At 34.7% G+C, this 22,875-nt stretch overlaps 1 protein-coding gene across 1 annotated transcript in view; it reads right to left on the bottom strand.

The window, feature by feature from the left end:
• The window catches only part of ERBB4 (erb-b2 receptor tyrosine kinase 4), a 1,107,258-nt gene that overhangs the window by 30,530 nt on the left and 1,053,853 nt on the right, over positions 1-22,875 (bottom strand). Inside the window, exons 21-25 of the mRNA XM_068543793.1 lie at positions 19,597-19,752; positions 9,814-9,889; positions 6,257-6,403; positions 4,079-4,176; positions 2,540-2,710 (exon numbers count right to left, since the gene is read on the bottom strand). Of these exons, the coding sequence (XP_068399894.1) occupies positions 2,540-2,710; positions 4,079-4,176; positions 6,257-6,403; positions 9,814-9,889; positions 19,597-19,752 (648 nt within the window). The remainder of the gene's footprint in view (positions 1-2,539; positions 2,711-4,078; positions 4,177-6,256; positions 6,404-9,813; positions 9,890-19,596; positions 19,753-22,875) is intronic.

The following is a 22,875-nucleotide window of genomic DNA, read 5'->3' as shown; positions in this document are numbered from 1 at the left end:
CAGTAAATTGAAAGTTTTCTTACGCCGATGGTCAAGACAAAGAGGATGCTGTTTGTTCCATGAGCTACGACAATGTTCTTAGAGGGAGGAGGAGACCAAGAGAAAAGAATTGCTTTCTAGAAAAAATTAAGCAACACGTTTATGTCTTTTCAATTGAAGAAATTGATTACAGGCTTCTCTATGCTCCATAATGGCTAATGAATACTTGATTATAACACTATCATGCTACACTCTGTCTTTGTATCTGCGTGAGTCTTTTGTTAAACTTGGTACATCTTGAAAGTAGTAGTTATGTCAAAATTTTTGAATCTCAAGTGTCTAATAATGGCTTACATGCAGAGGTACTCAATGAATGTTGAATGTTTATGGTTTCCTTTGCTGTGCAAAAGATTTTAAGTTTAATTAGGTCTCATTTGTTTACTTTTGTTTTTATTTTCATTATTCTAGGAGGTGGGTCATAAAAGATCTTGCTGGGGTTTATGTCAAAGAGTGTTTTTCCTATGTTTTCCTCTAAGAGTTTTATAGTGTCTGGTCTTACATTTAGGTCTTTAATCCATTTGGAGGTTATTTTTGTGTATGGTGTTATGTAGTGCTCTAATTTCATTCTTTTACATGTAGCTGTCCAGTTTTCCCAGCACCACTTATTGACAAGGCTGGGAATAAGTGAAACAACTTATTGTTACAAATGAAACAACAGACAAAGGATTAATCTCCAAAATATACAAATAGCTCATGGAACTCAATATTAAAAAAAACAAACAATTCAATTAAAAAATGGGCAGAAGATCTAAATAGACATTTCACCAAAGAAGACATTTAGATGGCCAAGAGGCACATGAAAAGATGCTCAACATCACTAATCATTAGAGAAATGCAAATCAAAACTACAATGAGGTATCACCTCACACTGGTCAGAATGGCCATTACCAAAAAATCTAGAAACAATAAATGCTGGAAAGGGTGTGGTGAAAAAGGAACCCTCCTGCACTGTTGGTGGGAATGTAAATTGATACAACCACTATGGAGAACAGTATGGAGGTTCCTTAAAAAACTAAAAATAGAACTACCATATGACCCAGCATTCCCACTACTGGGCATATACCCTGAGAAAACCATAATTCAAAAAAGAGACATGCACCCCAATGTTCACTGAAGCACTATTTACATTAGCCAGGACATGGAACCAACCTAAATGTCCAACGACAGATGAATGGATAAAGCAGATGTGGCACATATATACAATGGAATATTACTCAGCCATAAAAAGAAACGAAATTGAGTTATTTGTATTGAGGTGGATGGACCTAGAGTCTGTCATACAGAGTGAAGTAAGTCAGAAAGAGAATAACAAATACCATATGCTAACACATATATACAGAATCTAAAAAAAAAAAAAAAGGTACTGATGAACCTAGTGGCAGGGCAGGAATAAAGACGTAGACATAGAGTATGCACTTGAGGACATGGTGGGGGAGGGCGAAGCTAGGGCGAAGTGAGAGTAGCATCGACACATATACACTACCGAATATAAAATAGTTACCTACTGGGAAGCAGCCGCATAGCACAGGGAGATCAGCTTAGTGCTTTGCGATGACCTAGAAAGGTGGGATAGGGAGCATGGGAGGGAGGCTCAAGATGGAGGGGATATGTGGATATATGTATGCATATGGCTGATTCCCTTTGTTGTACAACAGAAACTAACACAGTATTGTGAAGCAATTATATTCCAATAAAGATCTATTAAAAAAAAAAAAAAAAGAAGGGCCTGGAATACGTTAGGCACTTAATAAATGCTGACTCTATCAAAAAGTATATAAATAAATAAATAAATAAATGTTGAATGAACGATGAATGAATTTTCAAAAATAAACAAATGAATGAATACATGGATTGACAGTTTTCAGAGAAAGAATGGTATTCATATAGAGTGGGCTTAATATTTAAAACGAAATGGAAACTCCTTTCAGAAGCTTCTTTCAAAAGTTAAATCTGCATCTTAGAAATTATTCAGAAGCCCTCCCAATATGAATGACTTAGTCCAAAGGATTGCACACTGTTCTGTTTCTACTTCAACTTGACAGAAGATATTTAATGTCTCCTAAATGAGTAAAAAAGAGTTGTATTTGTATTGTCTCTTGACTAATAAGTCATGTCATTTTATTGAGAAAAAAAGTAGAGAGCCTATCTTGGGAAGAATTTTCATTTATATACAAACACGTACAGATTTATTAGTTTGAATTGATTGTAGATTTTCAAAAATTAAGGTTTTTTTTTAACTGACTTAAGATGAAGAAAAGTTTCTCCTTTTGAAATCTTGAAGATATTTCAGAGTGCGTGTTGTATTGCCCATGCTTACCTTCCAAAATTAACCATATATGGCAAGCTTGCCATATCTTTTGTTGGTATAACTTGCTTTTAATTTAGGAATCACACTGATTTGAGCTACATAATTTATTTGGTAATTTTAGTACTTACAATGTATTTCCATGACTTTGTTTCTCAGAAATAATATGAGAGGTGGTATGTAATTACTTCTTACCCTATTTGAGTCGATTCTTGCTCTGGAAGTATAGATGGGAGGTGGGATGTTGAAAGCCTGAGGGACCAGATATTCCTCAGCATCCATCATATCTTCTAAATCCTCTTCATCCAAGAGATTCTGAAAGAACTTGCTGTCGTTTGGACTGGGAAGCTTCATACGATCATCACCCTAAAAAATTGCCCATCAGATATACACACAGAAATGATTCTTTCCTTCATTTTAAATATGTGAACTTTGTAGCAAATTTATGTAATATCAAAATGGTTGCAAATTCATGCACTCATTAAACAAAATAATTATTTAGCACAATTACCAGCCATATGGAAGCCTATAACATACTTAGATATGACACGGTAAGATAAAAACATTTAATACAAGAAGAATATGATAAATGCCATTAGAGAAGAATAAAGCAGAATGCTATGGCTATTTTGAGAGAGGCATAAACCATTTCAGATCTGAGAATAATGGTGGGTTTCATTGTCAAGATGGCGTTTGAGCTGTGACTTTAAGAGTATATAATAAAGAAAGAGCAATTGACTTATCAATCTTTATTATACTTGGTTGGTTTGATAGTGTAGAGCTATCAGGATACATAGGATCCATGGTTTGCTCTATAGCATAATATTGTTAAAGTGATAACATTCAAAATCACAGCACTGGGGGCAAATAACATAAAGGGGGTGGGAGAAACACCAAAACAATAGTTACACTCTTACCTCATCTATTTCTTAAATAGAATTTTAAAATTTGTTTTGTGATATTTTTGTAAACTTTTAAAAATTAAAGTTAATTAGGGAAAAGTTAGCTAGAAATAATTATCTGCTAAAATCTGACTTTTATCTTCATGTCAGACTATTGATATGAAGATAAACACTACCTTGTTTTATTGAGGAATCTTAACTCAGTGTTATCCAAGGTCCACTTGTTTATGGTTTAGGTAAAATAATCATAAAGAAATATATTACAACTTTTAAATGATCAAATCCATTTTTTTCTAGTGTTACATATAAAATGTTCTTTTGGTCTATTATTTTATTTATGTACATTAATTCATCTGAATCTGAGTTATTACTTGAATATTGCATACCTTTCAAAAGAAAAAAAAAACATATTTTAAAATATTTTTCTAGGATATTAAATGTCAATATATTGAAACTTTTAGTTCACTGCCTTCAAACATGGACACGATTAAAACAAAAATCCATCTTCCTTTTATTCCAAGAAGAGACGATTATAACAATGAACATGACTAGCAGAGTACTACAAGGTTTGTCTGAGGATAAAGGCCTTTTTATGTACATGAATAATCATAATTATCCGGCAGTTCAACAGTAGAGGCACTTGAGTACGAAGGGAAGATGCTTAGAAGTGGTTCTGACATCAAGTAAAAGTCATTTCACATGATATTTTGCTTAGCTAATTAATTGATTTGTGAATGGTGATATCCATAGTTCCAAAGTCCAGATATTACTACTGTTTTGTAGTGGGTTTGTCATTGGGATATTCTCAAAAATCTAAGTCAAATGTACAAACCTGAATAACTAGGTATCTTTGAGGGTCTCGAGCCATCCTCGAAAATTCAGCAGCCAGTTCCTTAAATTTAGGTCTACTGTCAGCATCAATCATCCAACCTAGAAATTCACATGCAATAAAAGAGTCACTATATCCATAATTTTATGAAAATAAAGACTAAGTTTGAAAAATATCATTTAAATAAAAATGATCTGAAAAACAAAGAAAGCTAATGAAACAAACAATCCAATAGATGAGATTCTATCTCAATAAGTTTGCTGACATTCATAATTAAATGTAACATATTATAGAACAACACAAGCTTTTTATTTTGTTGATATAATTTAAAATTAATTTTTCATCATAGAAAATATAACCTAGGCTAACCATGGGAACTTACAGAATCTCAGATCTTTTTTCTGTAGGTGTGAAGAGAATTTAAAAATAAAAAAAAAATTTTTCTTTGATGGGTATAGAAAAGGTGATTGGAATATAATTTATCATTTTATATCAGGAGTGACATGGAATAAAAACTTTGGTTACAATGCTGTATACTGGCAAAAAGGTGAAAAAGGAATTGAAAGCAACTTTCTTATGCTACTTTTTTCCTGGTGGGGAAAAAACTAATGCAAAGTGATTGGTAATGTTTGTTCAGAAATAGTGATTAGCTTACCTTAGTACTAGCCTTTCCAGCATAAAATACTATCAGCAATTTATCAAGTTATGTATTAAGAGCCTTAACTCCCAGGCTCTGTTTAACTGATGAAATGACAACAATAAAGGCACCAAGCTTTCCTTGATTTTATTGCCAAATGACCCTTTTCTTAGATATTAAAACTCCTAAAAGTGAGGTAAAAATCGCTATTAGGCAAGATGTTTTCCTGATTTTTTATTATTCATCAGAGTATCTAAATGAAGTATATAAATCATCTCATGCTAGTTATGGGATCAAATTATTTAATACATGTATGTTTTTAAACCTCCATAGCTGACTACCGAACAACGTTTGACCCAATAAAGCTATAAAACTTGTTTCCTCCTTTCTGCGAGTTCAATTTTTATTCTTGTTATGGGAAGTCTTTGGGTGTCATTTTATGTATCATTAAAATTATTTGATATTTTTCTCTCCTAACAAAGCTCAAATGCTCTATATTTTATATGTAATCACTAAAAAAAAAAAAAAAAAAAATGCTGTTGATACCAAGATGTTAATGAGAAAATCAATGTTTCTGGAACTCTATTGGAACCAGAAAAGGTTAAATTCTCAGTGAGGTATCAGTTTCTTCCTAACTAAATATTGAGTAAACAGAACTACACTTTTAGAGAAAAGGGCATGCTGACCTGAAGTGAAAAGCACATTTTAAATTTCTTCCCTCACTGTCAGAACGTATCACGCATGTCATGAGTATAAATCTGAGTAGACCTGTCCAAAGTCTCTTATTAATAAGATGCTTATTCACCTTCACCAGTTTGTTTCTTTGCTAACCCTGTGTAAATCAAAAGGGGAAAACCTCACATTACACAAGAAAGATTGCTGAATGCTAATCTCATTTAAATTAAGTCAGAAACTCCAGAGACTTCCCTAATTCTATTTAAATTAAGAGTCTAGGCTTCCAAAATACATTTATAACACATATGTGTCTGGGGCATAGAAGGGAGAAAGAAAAGTAAGAGAGTTAGTTGTAAACAAATTATCAAATTGAAAGAAAGTAAACATTCATAATCTTTGTAGTTCAATGTAGATTCATGTCTTTCCACTTCCCATTCTGTCTTGCTAATTTTCTGTTGACTGAAACTGGTAAACCTATTTCCATTTAATTCATTTTTTTAAACTATTGGTTTCAAGATTTTTTCTTTATGTGTAGATCATTTATTTAGTCTGCTTTTTTCCTTTAAAGAGTATTAACATTACTGTGATTAATTACATCTCTTTATGAGAAACAGTTTCATTGTCATGGAAATGATAAGAATCAAAGTGAAATAAATAAGAAGGGTAAGAATCATACAACGTTGACTTCATAGCATGAAAGCATGATATTGCTTCATATTAACAAGAATCACAGCAAACACAGGGGTTTACATGCTCCTTTTCACAATTATATTTAAACTTTTATATTTTTCAATATACAGAAAAATTGTGCAGGTTGATTAATTACTAAGAATGATGATGAGGATGACAACATAATTTTGCAATCTTACATTTGACCATGACCATATAAACATCAATAGTGCAGATGGGAGGCTGGGGCAAACGTTCTCCTTTCTCTAACAAATCAGGGATTTCTCTGGTTGGAATTCCATCATAGGGTTTTCCTCCAAAGGTCATCAGTTCCCATATAGTGACTCCTAAATGGGAGATCAAATTCTTACATAAGCATATTAACAATATACTTTGAAGAAACCAGCAATATGCCAGTGGCAAAAGAACACTTCTTAGAGGGTAATTAGAAATAGTCTAAAGAAAGGCTCTTCAGATTCCTATGTCCACATGAGAAGCCCAATGACAAAATCTTTGTGGGAAATTTAATTTTCTTATCATTGTCATTGAAATTTTTAATGGGTAGCAGAGACAATTTCAGAGTGGACAGAATCTGTTCCCCATTTCTACTTATAAGTAATGCTAATGATTGTTGACCCAATTTGTTTCACCACATTAGAGCCTATAAAACAATTCATTTACTATACACATGGGTACTCAGTACCAAATAAATATGATTAGGTAAAATCTGATATTGACTAATTTTGAGATTAGCATCTTTACTATTAAAAGCCCTAAAGGCCAAACTGGGGTTCCAGAATGATTACTTATGTTATAGTAAATAATTGTGCTTTTTTTTTTTAACTAACACAAAGAGAACAAGTGGAATAAAACAGATTCATTTCTGTAGCACATATGAGAGACTGACTGAAGAATGATCCATATGTAAGATAAAATACATGTAAAGTGAGCTTTCCAAAATTGAAGTGAATCAATAATAGTCTATTCCTTAGACAATAAGAACGGTTTCTTGAATCACTAGAACACTGATTTCCTCAGTAAAAGCAAATACTCTAAATACTAGCATGCAAATAGCCAACTTTGATAAGAATAATGATTCTGATTTGAGCAATAACATACACAATACAGATCTCTTCTTTATAATCTAATAATTATATAATTTAAAAGTTATAGTTTTCTTAAGGATAAAGGTTGTTAGTTCAGAAATAGCTATGTGGGCACAATAGTATTAGCAAGTGAATTTTGATTGATGCATATACAAGTATCTTTTAATATAAAACTAATTATGTCTATGTTTTCTTTTCCACTGCCATCTGTAATGAATTATTCATTCAAACGGAAGTAATTTTTAGCTCATAAGAGTTATCATTGACTGATAATAAAAATGTAAAGCTTAAAGTATAAAAGTATATGTAAACTTCAAATTATCCTTCATAATAGTATCATTAACGATTATCTGATTTTTTTAGTTAATATTTACATCTTATGATTCTCAGGTATAATATAAACGTGTAACTAGTGACACAATTTCACTGTTTGATCTTTATAAAACCCTACTTGATTTTGCATACTAAAGAATGATTCATAGAACTGATGATTAAAACTCGGTGTCCATGAGGCAGGCTGGAACAAGTTAAGAAGTAGATTACTGTCTATTTATATTCAGTCAGTCATATTTATAGAATATGTATTTAATGAGAACATTTTATTAACTTATGTTTGCAGTTATAAAAGAATAGATGCTCTCACATCTCTATCAGAACTTCTAATATAAGCAAGATACAAAGCAACTACAAATTAATAGAAAATACAATAAACAGAAACACATATATACAAAAACTGAAGCAGAAAAATCAAATCCCCCACTTCTGCCAATAATATTCCAACTATATCTTTGCAGAGGTGATGATAAGTAGAGTCAAACAGAGATGGCTTCATATAGAAGAACAATCTCAAGAAAGCTAAATTAGAAACATCTTCAAAACTTACAATTCTATCATTTGAAGATATAATCCATATTCAATGCATATTTATTTTTATAAAAATAAAGATGCACCCAGTGGCAATGTTCCACAAAGATTCACTGTAAACAAGATTATGTATCTTTCTCTGCCTTTTATGCCTTTGCAACCAACTATGATATATCATAAAAATCTTAAAATGCCTTATGGATATGGGTTGATGAACTGGGCTATGTTTCAAAACAGAGTTTACCCTAGCATTCTATCTATCTATCATCTATCTATCTATCTATCTATCATCTATCATCATCTATCTATCTATCTATCTATTTTTACTGAACTGCTTCTGAGATGTTGCAAGTCAACATGAACATTATAGCCTTAAAACAGGATTTTCTCTAAAAGATAAATTTTACTATTAAAAATGTGATTGCCCTGCCAACGTTTACTTTAATGTGTATATATAGTTACTTATTCTAGAGGTCATTTAAAATTTTCAGATTGCCACGTTTAGTTCAGGGAAATATAAGTAGGAAAGAAAAAGGGAAAGAAAAGAAAAAAATATATATGATATTATTTAAATCTATCTTATAAAATATGTAAATCTCTCTATATCATATAATATATATGCTAATCTATACCATATAATATATAAATGCTTATGTACATGCTAATGTATATCGTATTCTATAAACATCTATCTCATATTTATAATGTATATGATATATATAATAAAAATAATAATATATATGATATATTTGTTTTTTATTTAGTCCTGACAGTTGAACTAAGCTTTGTCAAGTATTCCTCTATACTTGCCTAAATCTCAAACACACAACACTCTACTGCTAAACTGAGTAGAATACATGAGGCCTTTGTGGAAATTTTAATACCTCCTATGGTTTACATGTGTGGAAGGAAAAACTATCCTATAGAAATGTCTTATTATTTTTAAGATAATTAATACTGTTCTAGATAAGAAGTATAAGTTCTTTAGTGACTTAATGACTAAATTTTCTTTCTAAAAGAAAAATAAATAAACTAAGCTTAAATTTGAGCAAAATAAATCATATCATGCTTTCAAGTCTCACCACCACCATATTATTTAAAGAATCACAGTGCTTTTTATTTGTAAGAAGTGCTAGTTTTATATGGTATATTTAAACTTAGAAAAGGTGTTGATTTATTCTTACTAATACTTAGATGGGCGTAAGTTGTAAATAGCCAGACAGAGGCTAAAAAGCTCATCTCAAAAACTGAGTTAAATGCAATTAAATAAATGTTCTAAATTTTCAAATCTCTATTTCCAGTTCATATTATAATTCTCTAATATATCTGTTTACTCCAAAAGTAGTTTATAAATTAAAATTAAAGCTGTAATTAGAAATCATCTCTCTTACCTCTCCCCTCACATTTACTACTCTCATCCTACTGATTTCAATAACTGTTCTTTGTTCTAACAATAATCTCTATTTTTTTTTTACTATAGAACATAGATTCCCATAAGAAAAAAAATTGTTTTAAACATACATTGCATTTAGAGTTATGTTTTAAAAGAGTTGTTGAAACTGAAGGCCATGAGATTCTATGAAAATGTCCCTAATCTAAAATTGCTGGGGGGTTTTTTGTTTGTTTTGTTTTGTTTTTTGTCAAAATGATCAGACAAGTTGCTATCAAAATAAAAGGTTATGGTAGACAACTCAACCAAGACGTTAATGTATTACATTTTAGAGACCCAAGAAACCTAATATTTTTTTTGCTTTAAAAGCCTTATGTCACAAAGAAGAATGATTTACCATAGCTCCAAACGTCACTCTGATGGGTGAATTTTCTATAGTGTATACACTCCAAAGCCATCCATTTAATTGGCATCTATAGAGAAATAAGAAATGAAAGGTTTATAGTCATATAAAAAGTCATTTCTATATTTCCTCAATATGAGTCTCTGGACTCGCCTCAATTGTATTTTTTGATTGTATGCCTAGAAAATAGAAATAGAAATGTGTTATTTTCAATACAGGGAACAAATGAAATGAAATTTAAGCTTCAAATGAATTAACATGAAGATATATTTATTTTTAAAAGTTTCATAAACAATGAAAAGTAAAATAATAAAAGTATCACTTTCTATAGTTTTAATTAATATTCAGTAATTAAGTTACTATTTAACATTATGACTTACAATATCAATTCTAAACATCTAATACATGTACTTCTAAAAATGTGGTCATATTATGTTTTTTTCCCCCAAAATGAGATTCTCTACATTTTCAGTAAATGCTTTTTCACCCTCAGAAAAATTTCCAGCCACTGGTAAAAAGAACTCTTTCTACACTTGGCCCCTCCCTTCTCCTCTCAGATAATTTGGTCACTAAAACACCCAAAATAATGAATTCCAAAGTTAGCCTTGCTTTGTTCCCCAGCCACAAATGATCTTCCTTGTCTTGGTTAGCCAGTATTGAAAATATGTACCATTTTCAAAATAGAAATTATATAAAAGGATATGAGAAGATCAGGACAAATCCATCATCTCTGCAAGAAAAGCAACTCAACTCACATACACTGCTGCTGATGGTTCAGCAGAATGATTTTCAGCTACGAAGGGCAGCATTATATAGCTGGGAATATAATTAGATTCTATGGAATAAAGATAAACATTTCTACTTAGCAGCTGAAACCTTAAAACTAAATAGGCCTTTGAAATCATGAGGTTGGCTGCTCACCAAGGTGACACCAAGGTAACTCTGTGACAGAATCATGGTATTCAGTGAAAGGGAACAGAAGACACATTGAAAGTAATTTCCCTATGGGCAAGGAGTTAGCACACTTTATGGACTACGGACACTGTTAAAGAAGTAAGTTTAAATCACAGGTGGCTCAATAAAGACTTAATTGTTACTAGGCATTTAAAGTTCTAATGAATCTTGCTTTAGACAAATCTTACAGCTGTCTGTTCTCAAGACAAGTGAAGTCATGTGATTTATAGACTTCTACTTCTGCGCAATCCTGTAGTGAATTTCAAAGCCGTGGTCTCAAACTGCTGCAATTTGTAGTAAACAAGCAAAATAGGCTAATAAAATCAAGGAAAAGCCATAGAATACTACAAAACCGAAGTTTTTAAAACAATAAATTTTGTGTTCTTTTGCTTTGTGATAAGACTTGAATATATATAGTTATATAAGAGTTTAGTACAAAAATCAGTGTGAAACATTTGGAAGACTATCACTGAAAAATATTCATAATGTGTATTTGGATGGCTCTTGATGAATAAGGCACATAATAAATATATTGATACGATATATGAATTAATTTTTTTTTGTTAGCATAAGCTTATAGGTCACCACAGGTTAAGGCTGCATTTGCTTATTTCATTTGGCCTCTCCTGATCAAAATTCCTCCAGGCCAAGCTAGAAGGACCTCCAGAGGAAGAGGAGATATCCTCGATGGTTACCAAAAACAGCAAGTTAATGGCGGGTTAATGAAGAAAGACAAGAGCTGGAACTAAGGCATGGATTGAGACCACACGGTGGGTGAGGGAGGCAGGAACACAGTTGTCAGGCAGGGCCTGAGGATGGAGAGTCAGAAAAGTTAGAAGAGGCAGTGGCACTGCACAGATCCCTGGGATATAGCAGCTTACATTCTAGTGGAGGGAGTCAGATAATAAATAAATTCGTGGGGGACCTTCAAGATGGCAGAGGAGTAAGACATGGAGATCACCTTCCTCCCCACAAATACATCAGAAATACATCTACAATGGAACAACTCCTAGAGAACACCTACTGAACGTGGAAAGAAGATCTCAAACTTCCTAAAAGGCAAGAAACTCCCCATGTACCTGGGTAGGGCAAAAGAAAAAAGAAAACACAGAGACAAAGAATAGGGATGGGACCTGCACCAGTGGGAGGGAGCTGTGAAGGAGGAAAGGTTTCCACACACTAGGAAGCCCCTTCACTGGTGGAGACAGGGTGTTCTGGGGGGGGAAGCTTCAGAGCCACGGAGGAAAGCACAGCAACAGGGGTGCAGAGGGCAAAGCAGAGAGATTCCCGCATACAGGATCAGTGCCGACCAGCACTCACCAGCCTCAGAGGGCTGAGAGCTGAGGCATGGGCTTCGGAGGTCAGATCCCAGGGAGAGGACTGGGGTTGGCTGCACGAACATAGCCTGAAGGGGGCTAGTGCACCACAGCTAGCCAGGAGGGAGTCCGGGAAAAAGTCTGGAACTGCCTAAGAGGCAAGAGACCATTGTTTCAGGGTGTGCGAGGAGAGGGGAGTCAGAGCACCGCCTAAACAAGCTCCAGAGATGGGCGCGAGCTGCGGTTATCAGCTCAGACACCAGAGACGGGCATGAGATGCTCAGGCTGCTGGTGCAGCCACCAAGAAGCCTATGTGCAAGCACAGGTCACTATCCATACCTCCCCTCCCGGGAGCCTGTGCAGCCCGCCACTGCCAGGGTCTCGCAATCCAGGGACAAGTTCCCTGGGAGAACACACGGCATACCTCAGGCTGGTGCAACGTCATGTGGGCCTCTGCCACCTTAGGCTCACCCCGCATTCTGTACCCGTCCTGCCCCCCTGGCCTGAGTGAGCCAGAGCCCCCTTATCAACTGCTCCTTTAACGCCCTCCTGTCTGGGTGGGGAACTGATGCCCTCAGGTGACCTACATGCAGAGGTGGAGCCAAATCCAAAGCTGAACGCCAGGAGATGTGTGAACAAAGAAGAAAAAGGGAAATCTCTCCAGCAGCCTCAGGAGCATCAGATTAAATCTCCACAATCAACTTGATGTACCCTGCATCTGTGGAATGCCTGAATAGACAATGATCACACCAAAATTGAGGCGGTGGATTTTGGGAGCAACTGTAGACTTGGGGTTAGCTTTTTGCATATAATTTGTTTCTGGTTTTATGTTTATCTTGGTTTAGTATTTAGAGCTTATTATCATTGGTAGATTTGTTTATTGATTTGGTTGCTCTCTCCCTTTTTTTTTTTTTTACTGTATACATATATATATATATTTTTTCCTATTTCTCTTTTTGTGAGTGTGTATGTGTATGCTTCTTTGTGTGATTTTGTCTATACAGCTTTGCTTTTACCATTTATTCAGGATTCTGTCTGTCCATTTTTTTTTTTTTGCATAGGTTTTAGTGCTTGTCATCATTAATAGATTTGTTTATTGGTTTGGTTGCTGTCTCCTTTCTTTCCTTTTAATATTACTTTTTAATTTTTATATTTTTTATTTTAATAACTTTATTTTATTTTTTCCTTTCTTTCTTTTTTGTCTCTCTTTTCTTCTGAGCAGTGTGGCTGACAGGGTCTTGGTGCTCCAGCCAGGTGCCAGACCTGAGCCTCTCAGGTGGGAGAGCCGAGTTCAGGACATTGGTCCACCAGAGACCTCCTGGCCCTATGTAATGTCACATGGCGAAAGCTCTCCCAGAGATCTCCATCTCAATGCTAACACCCAGCTCAACTCAACGACGAGCAAGCTGCAGTGCTGGACACCCCATGCCAAACAACTAGCAAGACAGGAACACAACCCCACCCATTAGCAGAGAGGCTACCTAAAATCATACTAAGTTTACAGACACCCCAAAACACACCACCAAACACGGTCCTGCCCCACAGAAAGAAAACACCCAACCTCATCCACCAGAACACAGGCACTAGCCCCCTCCACCAGGAAGCTCACACAACCCACTGAACCAACCTTACCAATGGGGGGCAGACACCAAAAACAACGGGAACTACTAAGATGCAGCCTGTGAAAAGGAGACTCCAAATGCAGTAAGTTAAGCAAAATGAGAAGACAGAGAAATACGCAGCAGATGAAGGAGCAAGGTAAAAACCCACCAGACCAAACAAATGAAGAGGAAATTGGCAGTCTACCTGAAAAAGAATTCAGAGTAATGATTGTAAAGATGATCGAAAATCTTGGAAATAGAATGGAGAAAATACAAGAAACGTTTAACAAGGACCTAGAAGAACTAAAGAGCAAACAAACAATGATGAACAGCACAATAAATGAAATTAAAAATTCTCTAGAAGGAATCAATAGCAGAATAATTGAGGCAGAAGAAGGGATAAGTGACCTGGAAGATAAAATAATGGAAATAACTACCACAGGACAGAATAAAGAGAAAAGAATGAAAAGAATTGAGGACAGTCTCAGAGACCTCTGGGACAATACTAAACGCACCAACATTTGAATTATAAGGGTCCCAGAAGAAGAAGAGAAAAAAAAAAAATGGGACTGAGAAAATTTTGAAGAGATTAAAGTTGAAAACTTCCCTAATGTAGGAAAGGAAATAGTCAATCAAGTACAGGAAGCACAGACAGTCCCATACAGGATAAATCCAAGGAGAAACACGCCAAGACACATATTAATCAAACTATCAAAAATTAAATATAAAGAAAAAATAAAAGCAACAAGGGAAAAGCAACGAATAACATACAAGGGAATCCCCACAAGGTTAACAGCTGATCTTTCAGCAGAAACTCTGCAAGTCAGAAGGGAGTGGCAGGACATATTTAAAGTGATGAAAGGGAAAAACCTACAACAAAGATTACTCTACCCAGCACGAATCTAATTCAGATTCAATGGAGAAATTAAAACCTTTTTACAGACAAGCAAAAGCTAAGAGAATACATCACCATCAAACCAGCTTTACAACAAATGCTAAAGGAACTTCTCTAGGCAGGAAACACAAGAGAAGGAAAAGACCTACAATAACAAACCCAAAACAATTAAGAAAATGGTAATAGGAACATACATATCTATAACTATCTAAAATGTGAATGGATTAAATGCTCCAACCAAAAGAAATAGACTGGCTGAATGGATACAAAAACAAGACACATATATATGCTGTCTACAAGAGACCAACTTCAGACCTAGGGACACATACAGACTGAAAGTGAGGCAATGGAAAAAGATATTCAATGCAAACAGAAATCATAAGAAAGCTGGAGTAGCAATTCTCATATAAAACAGAATAGACTTGAAAATAAAGACTATTACAAGAGACAAAGAAGGACATTATATAATTATCATGGGACCAAACCAAGAAGAATATGTAACAGTTGTAAATATTTATGCACCCAACATAGGAGCACCTCAATACATAAGACAAATGCTAACAGCCATAAAAGGGGAAATCGACAGTAACACAATCATAGAAGGGGAGTTTAACACCCCACTTTCACCAATGGACTGATCATCCAAAACGAAAATAAATAAGGAGACACAAGCCTTAAATGATAAATTAAATAAGATGGACTTAATTGATATTTATAGGACATTCCATCCAAAAACAACAGAACATACTTTCTTCTCAAGTGCTCATAGAACATTCTTCAGGATAGATCATATCTTGTGTCACAAGTCAAGCCTTGGTAAATTTAAGAAAATTGAAATTTTATCTAGTATCTTTTCTGACCACAATGCTATAAGACTAGATATCAATTACAGGAAAAAATATGTAAAAAATACAAACACATGGAGGCTAACCAATACACTACAAAATAATCAAGAGATCACTGAAGAAATCAAAGAGGAAAACAAAAAATACCTAGAAACAAATGACAATGAAAACACGATGACCCAAAACCTATGGGATGCAGTAAAAGCAGTTCTCAGAGGGAAGTTTATAGCAATACAATCCTACCTTAAGAAACAAGAAACATCTCAAATAAACAACCTAACCTTACACCTAAAGCAATTAGAGAAAGAAGAATAAACAAAATCCAATGTTAGCAGAAGGAAAGAAATCATAAAGATCAGATCAGAAATAAATGAAAAGGAAATGAAGGAAATGATAGCAAAGATCAGTAAAACTAAAAGCTGATTCTCTGAGAATATAAACAAAGTTGATAAACCATTAGCCAGACTCATCAAGAAAAAAAGGGAGAAGACTCAAATCAACAGAGTTAGAAATGAAAAAGGAGAAGTAACAACTGACACTGCAGAAATACAAAGGGTCATGAGAGGTTACTACAAGCAACCATATGCCAATAAAATGGAGGACCTGGAGGAAATGGACAAATTCTTAGAAAAGCACAATGTTCTGAGACAGAACCAGGAAGAAATAGAAAATATAAACAGACCATTCAGAAGCACTGAAATTAAAACTGTGATTAAAAATCATCGAACAAAAAAAGCCCAGGACCAGATGGCTTCACAGGTGAATTCTATGAAACACTTAGAGAAGAGCTAACACCTATCCTTCTCAAACTTTTCCAAAATATAGGAAAGAGAGGAACACTCCAAAACTCATTCTATGAGGCTACTATCACCCTGATACCAAACCAGACAAAGATGTCACAAAAAAAGGAAACTACAGACCAATATCACTGATGAACATAGATGCAAAAACCCTCAACAAAATACTAGCAAACAGAATCCAACAGCACATTAAAAGGATCATACACCATGATCAAGTGGGGTTTATCCCAGGAATGCAAGGACTCTTCAATATACGCAAATCAATCAATGTGATACACCATATTAACAAATTGAAGGAGAAAAACCATATGATCCTCTCAATAGATGCAGAAAAAGCTTTCGACAGATTCAACACCCATTTATGATAAAAACCCTCCAGAAAGTAGGGATAGAGGGAAATTACATCAACATAATAAAGGCCATATATGACCAACTCACAGCCAACATCATTCTCAATGGTGAAAAACTGAAACCATTTCCACTAAGATCAGGAACAAGACAAGGTTGTCCACTCTCACCATTATCATTCAACATAGTTTTAGAAGTTTTAGCCACAGCAGATAAGAAAAAGAAATAAAAGGAATCCAAATCAGAAAAGAAGTAAAACTGTCACTGTTTTCAGATGATACTATACATGATACTATACATAGAGAATCCTAAAGATGCTACCAGAAGACTAGTAGAGCTAATCAATGAATTTGGTAAAGTAGCAGGATACAAAATTAATGCACAGAAATCTCTTTCATTCCTCTGCACTAATGATGAAAAATCTGAAAGAGAAATTAAGGGAAGACTCTCATTTCCCATTGCAACACAAAGAATAAAATACCTAGGAATAAACCTACCTAAGGAGACAAAATACCTGTATGCAGAAAATTATAAGACACTGATGAAATAAATTAAAGATGATAGAAACTGATGGAGAGATATACCATGTTCTTGAATTGGAAGAATCAACATTGTGAAAATGACTATACTACCCAAAGCAATCTACAGATTCAATGCAATCCCTATCAAACTACCAATGGCATTTTTCAGAGAACTAGAACAAAAAATTTCACAATTTGTATGGAAACACAAAGACCCTGCATAGCCAAAGCAAACTTGCAAAAGAAAAACGGAGCTGGAGGAATCAAGCTCCCTGCTTTCAGACTATACTACAAAGCTACATTAATCAAGACAGTATGGTACTTGCACAAAAACAGAAATAGAGATCAGTGGAACAAGATAGAAAGCCCAGAGATAAACCCACACACATATGGTCACCTTATCTTTGATAAAGGAGGAAGAAATATGCAATGGAGAAAAGACAGCCTCTTCAATAAGTGGTGCTGGGAAAACTGGACAGCTACATGAAAAAGAATGAAATTAGAATACTCCCTACCACCATACACAAAAATAAACTCAAAATGGATTAAAGACCTAAATGTAAGGCCAGACACTATAAAACTCTTAGAGGAAAATATAGGCAGAACACTCTCTGACAGAAATCACAGCAAGATCCTTTTGACCCACCTCCTAGAGAAATGGAAATAAAAACAAAAATAAACAAATGGGACCTAATGAAACTTAAAAGCTCTTGCACAGAAAAGGAAACTATAACCAAGACGAAAAGACAACCCTCAGAATGGGAGAAAATATTTGCAGATGAAGCAGCTGACAAAGGATTAATCTCCAAAATTTACAAGCAGCTCATGCAGCTCAATAACAAAAAAACAAAAAACCCAATCCAAAAATGGGCAGAAGACTTAAATAGACATTTCTCCAAAGAAGATATACAGAGTGCAAACAAACGCATGAAAGGATACTCAACATCACTAATCATTAGAGAAATGCCAATCAAAACTACAATAAGGTATCACCTCACACTGGTCAGAATGGCCATCATCAAAAAATCTGCAAACAAGAAATGCTGGAGAGGGTGTGGAGTAAAGGGAACCCTCTTCACTGCTGGTGGGAATATAAATTGATACAGCCACTATAGAGAACACTAGTGAGGTTCCTTTAAAAACTAAAAATAGAACTACCATACAACCCAGTAATCCCAGTACTGGGCATATACCCTGAGAAAACAATAATTGAAAAAGAGTCATGTACCCCAATGTTCATTACAGCTCTATTTACAATAGCCAGGACATGGAAGCAACCTTAGTGTCCATAGACAGATGAATGGATAAAGAAGATGTGGCACATATATACAATGGAATATTACTCAGCCATAAAAATAAACGAAATTGAGTTATTTATCATGAGGTGGATGGACCTAGTGACTGTCATACAGAGTGAAGTAAGTCAGAAAAAGAAAAACAAATACCATATGCTGACACATATTTGGAATCTAAAAAAAAAAAAAAATTGGTCCTGAAGAACTTAGGGGCAGGATAGGAATAAAGACGCAGATGTAGAGAGTGGATTTGAGGACACGGGGGAAGGGGGAAGGGCAAGCTGGGATGAAGTGAGAGATTGGCATGGACATATATATAGTACCAAATGTAAAATAGATAGCTAGTGGAAAGCAGCCACATAGCACAGGGAGATCAGCTCAGGGCTCTGTGTCCACCTAGAGGGGTGGGATAGGGAGGGTGGGAGGGAGATGCAAGAGGGAGGAGATATGGGGATATATGTATACGTATAGCTGATTCACTTTGTTATACAGCAGAAAAAAACACACCATTGTAAAGCAATTATACTCCAATAAAGATGTTAAAATAAATAAATAAATAAATTGGTAAGTCATATGCTACAATGAAAACTAAAAAAAAAAAAAAAAAAAAACAGAGCCAGATAAGAGGAATCTGTTGCTTCTGGTGTAGGAGGATTGGACGTGAAATAGGATGACCAACTTTCCAATAGTTATGGTTCCTGGTCGCATTGAAACTTCTCTCTAGTCTATGAGAAAGAAGTTGTATCTCTCTGATCTCTCTGTAATAGTCTTAAATTATTAGGATTAATGAAACAATTTCTATGGCCCTGGATTAAAGTGTAATCTCTAGAGTTCCTAGGGAGCCACCAACTCTCTAACACTGGAACTGACATAAAGATAACTTGGGTCCAGACACACATTGTCTTATTTTAGCTACTTTTGAGAAATGGAAGTAGGTAATACATCCTGTATATTATATATTGTATATATATGTGTGTGTATGTTTCCATATGTACATATATATGTGTATATATATATGTATGTATGTATGTGTATATAAATATATATTTATAACCCTGGGTGGGAGAGAAGGCAAATGGTGGAATTGGGATTTTATAATCTCTTAAACCTCAGGTTTATTGATTTCTTCCTATAACATATAAGGAGATAAAAGGGTATTATACTATATTTTCAAGTAATATTGCTCTCAAAAAGACACCCACCTTTCCTCCATCAGCATTATACTCTTTTTCATCACCTTCCAAGAGCCTGGCTAGTCCAAAATCCGTGATTTTTACATGGTTTGGAGATTTCACTAAGACATTACGGGCTGCCAAATCCCGATGAACAAGCCGTCTTTCTTCCAGGTACATCATTCCCTGAAAAACACCAAATTCCCCAGAGAGTCAGTTAATGCCTCTGCTTTTGTATTGTCAACAAAGGTGTTTCCTAGCAATCAGTTGCAAGTGCTTGATTTCTCTAAGTAATGGCAGAATCTGAGAATATTTTCAAAATTATGGAAAATGTGGAATTAAAAAAGCAAACCACAAATAGCTTTTGGCCTTTTTCCCACTAAAGCTCTGTAAAGCAGAATGAATTACCTGCATATGAGCTAAATGTTTGATCATATTTTCCCAGATACTTTATATTCTTTTGCAAACACTTTCATTAGTGAGGTATGCACGTGTCTTAGTAGATAAGCTAACATGTACTTGGACTGACCCACATATTCTTAATTGTTTTCTCCTCAATAACTTCTGTTTCATGTCATCTTCCCCCATACACCCGCTCCAAACAAATGCAGCTCTCCATATTTTTCAAAAGTATTTCAAATGAAGGTTTAATGGAGGCAAATTCACCTTTATAGGTTCTATCAAGTCTGAAGAATCATATTATTCTTATTAATTATGCAAAAAAATGAAGTTTGCCCTAGGGGCATTAAAAGCCTATAATTTAAAAAATAGCTTTGATGACATTAGTAGTCATTGTGAGAATCCACAAGTAAAATTACATTATTTATAATGACCCTTAAGTTAGCCTTTAATATGTTTTCTTCATAAAACATGTACTGTAATTAAAAATAAAATATATTGCTGATCACCAACAAGAGATATAACTGACTCTTCCCCCAACATACACACACACATCTACACGTATATGTACATATACACATGTATACATATGTGTTATACATATACATAACATATATATTAAAATATATGCAAATAAAAAATAATCCATAGAAACAATAATTATTAATTGTATTTCATCAATAGAGAAACCAAGAGTCATGAACCACTAGCCTTAACTAAAAGGTTGATGTAAAACCAAGGAAATGAACTCAGAGGCCCAGATTAGAATGAACATCCTTTGTTTGAGTGAACATATTTTTTGTTGAAGAGTTAGGGAAAATTCTATATTTGAGGATTTCAGTGGTAAAAAACAAGTCAGAAGTGTTATAAAACAGTTGAAGTATGCTCTCATGCCAATTGCAAATCAATGATGCTGGCAGTTAACATTACAACGGCAGGACTTTGAAGGATTAACGGTTTCTGATATCAAAACAAAAGCTGTGGTAAACAGAGACACAAATCACAGAGGTCAAAAAATTATGAACCGTCTACCCGGTGTAGTGGAAAGAGAATATTGCTTCAAACAGCATCATGAGCCAAGTACTATACAAATGCCCGTTAAACACAACCAGTGGAGATACTGCCTGATATGGTGCAATCAGTCAGCAGTTGGGTGACACCATATGTATTAGTGTTTTCTGGTATCAACCCACAACTGGGATTTATGGGGTTCTTTCCCTCTTTCCTAAACAGTGCTTTCTCTTTGATTACGCCAAATTGGAAATTTTTAGAATAAAGTGAAAACAAATAACCCTTGCATGCTTTAAAAGATTAAAAAATAGACTTATTGCCTTGGAGATAAAGTATGTTCAATAATTTTGTCCCTGTAGGAAGTGTCCACAAAAAACAGTCATCATTCTCTTTCCTACCATCTTCATAACAGAATATGTAAAGAGTATTGGCAACAAGTTAATATTCAGATCCACACATAATTACAGAACACATACTGTATGCCAATCACTGTGCTAGACATCAGAAAGACAAAAGAGAGTCAGAGAAGATCTGTGCATTAAAGGAGGACAGAAGCTCATTAGTAAAGTGGGCACATATGGAGTATAAACTTGAATGGATCAGTGATGCATGTAAGGCATTTAAGGAGGGCTGTATTTTGAGGACCATCTGTAGTATAGCTTAGCAAGTGTGCATGAGAGGGGAGGCTTCAGAGAGGTACTGATTTCCAAGTATGGTTTGAAGGATGGATGTCCACCAGTTGGACAAGATGAGGGAAAAATTGCAGTTAGAGAGAACAAGCACAGGGCCATCAATAGCATAGTGTACTTGGACAAAGGTATATAATTCTGTATTTCTGAAGCATTATATATATGGTGAGTGGTGAGCCTGAAAAGGTAAGAAGAGGCTAGATCCAAGAGGGGCCCCTGATATGTCATGATAGAGAATTTGAACTTCACATTGTATGCAGCATTCAATGTGGTGATGCGGGAGTTTTTTTAAAAAGGAGAGTGACACAATTATCATTGGAGCCTTGAAAACATCACCTGGTGCCAGTAGAGAGGATGGATTGCACACAAATATAGCTAAAGTCAGGAGTCTGCCACATTACGGAAGAAAAGTGATGAGAGTGAAATAAAGGTTGTAAATTGACCATCCATGAGTTGTATCCATTTTTCTTTTTTTTTTGTTCCCACACTGAGCAAGTTTCAAACATCCTCTTTAGCTGGTTACTGGCTATACTCCATTAAGGGCATCTGGTCCCCAGTTTGCCAGGGTCCTACCACTTACTATCACTTTTCAGGAGTTCTGCTTTTATTAGTTATGATAATCATCCAGCTCCTACATGCATGAATGTCTGAATCTTCAACTAAACTAGGCCAGAAGGAACTAGGGAGAGAACAATTTCAAGGTACATTTATAAAATAAAATAACCATCCTTGGTAAATGACTGAACAATGAAGAAGAGAGTAAACTGAGAATAAGTCTGTGCTTTTGATTTTTGTAATTTAGGTGGATAATGATTCCCTTAACTAGATATTATCCAAATGTAAATATATTTAAGAAATATATACTCTACCAGTAGGGAACTAATATTCACCAAGGAACTTAAGACTCTAAAGTCACATTCTACAGTACAAGCAAAGCCTCAAAAACTCCAAAAGATCTTTGACAGTCTATACACAAAGCCTCAGGAGGTGACTATCCTGAACCTCAATACTATTTGTCCGTAAAAAAGTATTTTCTTCAAAATAATGAGAAATAAATTCAGGAAACCAGATGATAATCTCTATTGTTTCCCCTAGCCACCGGACCATGATCAAAAGAAATAAAAACAGAAGCATCCACCTCCTCACCAAACCATCAAAATACATTTGTATGGTTGTTTTGTAACTATGAAACATCATCGTACAAATGCAC

This window comes from Eschrichtius robustus, chromosome 5 (assembly GCF_028021215.1).
Source record: "Eschrichtius robustus isolate mEscRob2 chromosome 5, mEscRob2.pri, whole genome shotgun sequence".
NCBI classification, from domain to species: domain Eukaryota; kingdom Metazoa; phylum Chordata; class Mammalia; order Artiodactyla; family Eschrichtiidae; genus Eschrichtius; species Eschrichtius robustus.
This window is presented reverse-complemented; position numbering and strand designations above follow the sequence as displayed.